We start from the raw sequence: 6,645 nt of genomic DNA on the forward strand, positions 1-6,645 counted from the left end.
TATGTGATCTCCTGTGTAGGGCTGGGCATTTTCGGCAAAGTCCTGAATCAATTCGATTTTGATCCATACAGTTCTAAATCTATTAATTTCGATTCAAACTGTTTTTACAGCAATGAAAGTGGTTCAACTGTGTTTCAAAACACTCACGTATTTTATTTTTTCCTGTCATTTTAAACACAAAGTGCAAACTTGTAAATCGGACAGTTTAAACGTGAGATGTGAACAAAACTGTGCAAACTTGTTTGCGAAAAGCGTTGTCACAGAATGTGAAATGCACGCGCGTCACTATAAAACGAATCGATCTCATTCCCTAGACATCAATTTTGCAAAAATGCAAAGGAATCGATTCAAAATCGATTATTTTACCCAGCCCTACAGGCGCGCATCTACATGTCTTTTCCAATCATAAAAACTCAATTTTTTTCAATATGGTTAAACATAAATACTGCTCTCCGCATTATCATCTGCCATGGTTGTAGTTTGAAAAGATCAGATACGTATCGAATTCAGGACCACATAGCCAAGTGGCCTGGGTCGGATTGGAAAAAAATCGGATCTGTGTTGTTCAGACTGCCATGAAAAGAACAGATCCAGGTCGCATATGAGCGCAAAAAGAAAAATCGCATTTGGGTCACTTTAGGTCACTTCAGGCTGTGCTTAATAAGGTTCCTAGTCAATCATATGACATTGCTGGAAATAAACCCCTTTCCTACCTCTCTTTAGAGTTATTAAAGGAGTGTGCCTTTCTCGTTAATCCAGCCCTTAATTGCTAGCATGTTTAATTAGAATTACTGCTAGCTGGTATTCTTATATGATTCTAGCTATTGCAATGAACGTACCGAAACATGCTACGAAGTGGCTCCGCAGTTCAGGGAGCCAGAGGAAGGTGACGCTCATTTATTTAAATCAGGGGGAGATAAGTTTATTTCCCAAAATTTTCATTGAACGGAATTGATAAGGATTTGAATCGTTTCACAGAGTCGAGTTGTGAAAATCGTATCAATTCCCAACCCTACCGACGTGGTTTTTAGACGTACAGAGTGAGCAGGTAGGTTGCTTCAGAGCGTCGGGCCGAAAAATGTGTGAGAACAAACATCGTGAACTTTTAAACCCTGCAGTTTTGTCCTACAGTGCGAGCTGTAGCTGCGTGCAAAGATTGAAAAAAATCGTACAGCGTATGCCCGGCTTAATTGCAGCTCTCACCTCATTGATGTCTTCCAGCTGCGCAAGATTGTATTCAGCCTGGTACAATGACTCATCAATTGTCTTCTCAATCTTCTCGATGTCTGCAAGCTACAGAAAACACAGTTCCTTGTTGTTGCAACCAGGATAACAAACCTTTCCATTCAAAGAGATTTTAATTTAAATACTAGGGATGTTGCGATAAAGATTTTTGTCACTTATCCTCCGGCCGATCACTGTGAGGGCCAATCATAGCTGATACCGATAACTGCCGATAACATGAACTTTCTTTTATTTAGGTATAAATACTGCAACTGACGAGGTGATCAGCCAAAACTGAATTATAAAATAACCTTATTTAAACAAAACATCCCAAAAACATAAATAAAAACTTTTAGGCCAAATGCAGCAAGTATTCACTCGAAAGGACGTATGAAAAACCTGCAAACAGGTTTAATTTAACAGACTGAAAAGAGTTATACATATAGAATTAATAAATATCAAAAAACATCCAAAAATCAAATGTAGGTTTCGTTCGATAAACTGCCTGAGAGGAGAGTTTAAAAAAGTTTAATATATAGATCAAAACTTTTGTTAAATACATCCTGCAGCTTTAAGGAGATGTTACTCCACTTTCTGGCGCTGCATCTCGCATCCAACATTTAGAGCAGCCTTTCACTGCAGACAGATTAACTCAATCATTTTCCAGGTGATTTTTTTCTGATTGCTTTACACAAATTGACACAAACAGATATATCAAGACAAATTAAAAGAATCAACAACACATAAAAAAATGATTTACAAAGAGAAGGCAAATCTTAATTACTCCAGCACGAAAAGATATTAACCTACCTCCTCAACAAGATCAGTGCTTAATTGGGGTAATCTCTTCTTTCGTTTCCCCTTTGATCTATCAAAGACAGATGTTAATCAAAATAACCTCGTATTTTCAGTCTTACATGAGGAGCAGAACAAAAACAGATCTCATATTTCAGTAAAACACATTTAATGGAAAGCCATTTACCTTCTCATCTGGTTCACCCTTGCGGTGTAAATCAGGCCGATGATTCTGCTGTCTTCCTGGAGACCATAAACTCCTTCTTCTGGAAGTGTTGACTTAATCTAAAAATATAGATTTTACCTTTTTCAGTATAATCATAAGAATCAAACACAAAAACCCTTTGAATTAAACAAACTGACCAACAGTTTTTACTGAAATTTCTGATCTTTTAATGCTAAATTTAAGTAAAAGGGTTTAATTAATCTTGACGGATTGAAAGTTTAATGTCTAAGCTATGCTTCCTCCCAAAAAGAACATTTACTGGTCATTTTTTTACCTCACAATCCGGACATATTATGACCCCTTCATGCTGTATGGACACCAGGCAGTTGGTGCAGAAGATGTGGCCGCATAAAAGCATACGGGGCAGGTTTTCATCAGCTTTTTCATCTGAAACATCTGACATACATGACATGACATGACATGACATACATTAGGATAAAACAGACTTTCAGCATAAATAAAGCTTACTTACATAACATACATAGTGAATTGAAAATGTTATTGAGTACTTAACATTTTCCTAGATATCAACATTGAATTTGAAGTGTTTGTATTGTGACAAACCCTATATATATATATATATATATATATATATATATATATATATATAGTTTGTCACAATACTGCCCAGCTTGAAAGAGCTCCTGTGTGTCACTGCATGTGTGCATTAAGGACTGAAATACATCTTCTGGCTCCATTTATCCGTTTACTACAGTGTGTTGAATTCATTTTCATGTGTATTTAAAGACATTTCAATTAGTGGAAAAAATTGCAGCAGGGAATATAAAAATAAAAGTCTAATCAACCAAAACTTTCGCGACCCCCGTGCAGTACCGCTGTGAACCACTAGGGGTCGCGGACCCCCTGTTAAAGACCGCCGCTTCAGTTTATATCTCCTTTTTTTTGTTAAAAAAACAAACAAAACAAAAACAAATAAAAGCTTCTTTATGAACTTGACACAGAAAATAAAAATGACACAGAACTGTTTGCTGTTCTGCCAGGAATAGCCTGACTGCCTCGCAGCAGGTCCTTTGCAAATGGCGGCTCATAGACTTTGTTGCAGCACCTACAAGTAATATTTCAGTGTAAAATTAACAACTGCGCGTTAAACAGAAGACAGTACAATCCTCTAAACCATCAACTCTCCATATTAACAACGAATATTTCCTATTTATTTGTAGCCCAGCATGCATAATGCTAGCAGTGGCTAAAGGATAATTAGCTACCTGCTAGCGCGGCAGCTAATTAGCACGCGTCAAACTCATAATTATAAGAAAAGATAAGAAAAGGTACAAAAATCGTTTTAAATATCTTACCAGGAAGTTTAAAGGCCTCCCCACATGAATTGCAGATTATATCACTGGGACCCTCTCCGTTTTCCATCATTAAAGTCACCAGAAGCAGATTTTTCTTTATTCTGTCTGATCCGCACGTCACCTGCTTAGCTGATTATTACACAGCAGAGCTCAGAAACCCGCGAGGAGCTTCCAGAAGCAACTTTCACTGGGCTTCATGACCCCTTGTGGCTCATGAAAGTATTGCAGGGTACTGTGACTTTTTTTTTTTTTTTTAGAATAAAAAAAGTTTATTGTGTTACCTTTAGATGGGCACTGTTAGTTAATTATTAAGAATTTTTAAAGCCAGCAGGTGATCCAAAAGGCTGCAGCCAGAGTTCTGATGAAAATGAAAAACAGAGAGATCTTATCTTAGCTTCTAGCTGCCTGTTGAGAAATTATTAAAATCAATTTAAAATCTTCTTTCTTATTATAAACCAGAGTAGTTAAGTAATGAAGTACAAATACTTCGTTACTTTACTTAAATACACTTTTTATGTATCTATACTTTACTCCATTACTTATTTTTCTTCCCACTTCTGAATTCTACTCATTACATTTTCACACAACTATCTGTACTTTCTATATTCTTATGTTTTTTAAAAACAAACATTACTCAATACCCTTGGCTTCAGTTTAATGTTTATTAATATTTATTTCACGTCATGTGCGCCATCCAATGCAGATCATTGCTCCATCTACATCTAGTGAAAACTAGTGTAATTGGATGAGTCATATAACGCAAACACTAATTGGTTAGCTGTTGTGTTTACAAACAACTTAATGCCTACAAAATTACAATATATGTTGTAATTCAGAAATAAAACTTTTACACCTCATGTTATGATTTTTTTTTTTTTTACATTAATCTAACACATTCTAAAATATGGATCACTGTTACCTGTTTTCGGTTTTTGTAATGTCACAAAGTTATAAACAACAATCACTACTAAAAGAGAGAATAGTTTGTTAAAACGTATTAGAGGAGCAGGACAATTTGAAGGAAATCCCCCAAAAATGTTTTGAACAATTTAAACACTAATAGTAAAACCATTGATAAAATAAAAACATATGCATATGCAGCTGATCCAAAACACTGCTGCCAGCGTTCTAACTAGAACTAAGAAAGTAGAGCACATCAGCCCAGTTCTGAAGTCCTTCCAATGGCCCCCTGTAGCTCAGAGAATAGACTTTAAAATCCTTCTGCTAGTCTATAAATCACTGAATGGATCAGAACCTCAATACTTTACAGATTGGTTGTCAGTGTATCAACCTCCCAGACCAATCAGGTCTTCTAGTTCCTGCCTACTCTTTTCACCCAGAGCTAGAAACAAACATGGAGAAGCAGCATTTAGTTCCTATACTCGAATTATCTGGAACAAACTCCCAGAGGACTGGAAAAGTACTGAAACTCTGAGTTCTTTGAAGTCAAAGTTAAATTCCCATTTGTTTAAAGTTGGCTTTGATTGTTGAAGTTAAACTGCTAACTGAGATAGTATTAGTTCAAGGTTGTGGTCCAACTGGTTTATTTTAACCTGCACTTATCATGTTTTTTTAACTTGTATTTATTCTGTTTTTTTGTGGTCCAATTGTTTTATTTGCAAAACATATACAAATGTTTTTTTCTTTTATTCTGCTTTTATTTTTCTTGTATTTTATTATCTAATTCATGTAAAGCACTTTATTTATTATTTATGTAATTGTCCATGTACTGAATTGTGCTATACAAGTAAACTTGCATTTCCAGGTGCACTTCTCTACCATGAGATTTCAGCTAAATATAATACAATGATCCCCAACCATTCAACCAGTAAACTCTTTTCCCCCTCTAATGTTATCATGGTTAAAACAGCCCATTTAGATTTTTATCATTTTGTCTAAATAGGCACTTTAATAAACACATTTTTGTTCTAACACTAGACATCCTTTAGATGTGTGTTTTTTTTTTAGGCAAAATATGGTTGGTCTGTCTTTTTTTTTTTAGGCAAAATATGGTTGGTCTGTCTTAAACCAGAAATAGTTGAAAGTTGAGTTGTGTTTGGTCAGTCTGATTTCTTCAGATTTTAGCCCAATAATAGAATAATTTTCAATGATCTGAAAATTACACACTCTGAATGTGTTAAACCTGTTTTTGTGAAACAGGCCTCTTCAGGTATCAAACATCACAAAGGGTTTTGGCCGATGATGAGCCTTGAAGGAAAATATGTGATCATGCAATGTTTGCTGCAGACACAAGGGGGCGCCAAAGACTAAGACAGACATGCAGGATTTCTGACTTTACAAAAGTGGAAGGATAATCTCTTCCACATTTAGGAAACGTTTATCCCTCATCATATCAGGGGCCTGGGTGCTCTAACCAATGGTTACATACAGAACTCGAGTTTAGGGGGGATGGCATTCCTCTTCTTCTTTTTTTTTTTTTTCCAATTGTTTATTTTTTTGATTTTCATTTTGTTACACAAACGTAAGATTCTGAACATGTACGTAAGCTGAGAGAAAAAAAAATTTGCAACTATTAAGTGTGTTTACGTAGGTTGGGAGGAAAAGAAACTTAATGTAACAAAAACACACACACACACACACACACACAAATAGTTAAACAAAATATATAAAAAAAAAAACATAAATACAATAAAATAAGTCAAGTGCATTATTGTTATCAATGTTATCATCAAAAAAACACAGGTAAACGATTACAAGTCATGTGTTAGGTCAAGATGGAATATTACATAGAAGAAAGTCAGGTGACCTTTCACCTGACTTTACCTTTCAAGTGGTGAGTATAGTTCTTCAGTTGCATTGTGTCGTTCATTATGGTTTTAAATAAATTAATTGTAGATGCTGTAGCTTGATTCCAGTTGAGCAGTATACATTTTTTGCCTACATAAGCAAATATACCAATCATTTTATTGGAGATCGGATCTAGAGTATTATCTGAATCTGCACCAAAGAGATACAATAGAGGTGAGAGTTTCAATTGAATTTGCAAGAGCTTAATTTCAAGACTATGTACTGCATTCCACAAAGGCATTCCCCTTCTTAAAAAAATCGTAAAAATCCTCGCCC

General features: G+C 35.3%; 1 protein-coding gene across 1 annotated transcript in view; it reads right to left on the minus strand.

Annotated features, from left to right (window-relative positions):
• The window catches only part of rnf17 (ring finger protein 17), a 46,313-nt gene extending 42,637 nt beyond the window's left edge, over positions 1-3,676 (minus strand). Inside the window, exons 1-5 of the mRNA XM_015378892.1 lie at positions 3,562-3,676; positions 2,520-2,641; positions 2,207-2,304; positions 2,035-2,092; positions 1,204-1,293 (exon numbers count right to left, since the gene is read on the minus strand). Of these exons, the coding sequence (XP_015234378.1) occupies positions 1,204-1,293; positions 2,035-2,092; positions 2,207-2,304; positions 2,520-2,641; positions 3,562-3,631 (438 nt within the window). The 5' untranslated portion in view covers positions 3,632-3,676. The remainder of the gene's footprint in view (positions 1-1,203; positions 1,294-2,034; positions 2,093-2,206; positions 2,305-2,519; positions 2,642-3,561) is intronic.
• Between the last annotated feature and the right edge of the window lie 2,969 nt (positions 3,677-6,645).

Source organism: Cyprinodon variegatus, unplaced genomic scaffold (assembly GCF_000732505.1).
Source record: "Cyprinodon variegatus isolate N-32 unplaced genomic scaffold, C_variegatus-1.0 Scaffold181, whole genome shotgun sequence".
NCBI classification, from domain to species: Eukaryota; Metazoa; Chordata; class Actinopteri; order Cyprinodontiformes; family Cyprinodontidae; genus Cyprinodon; species Cyprinodon variegatus.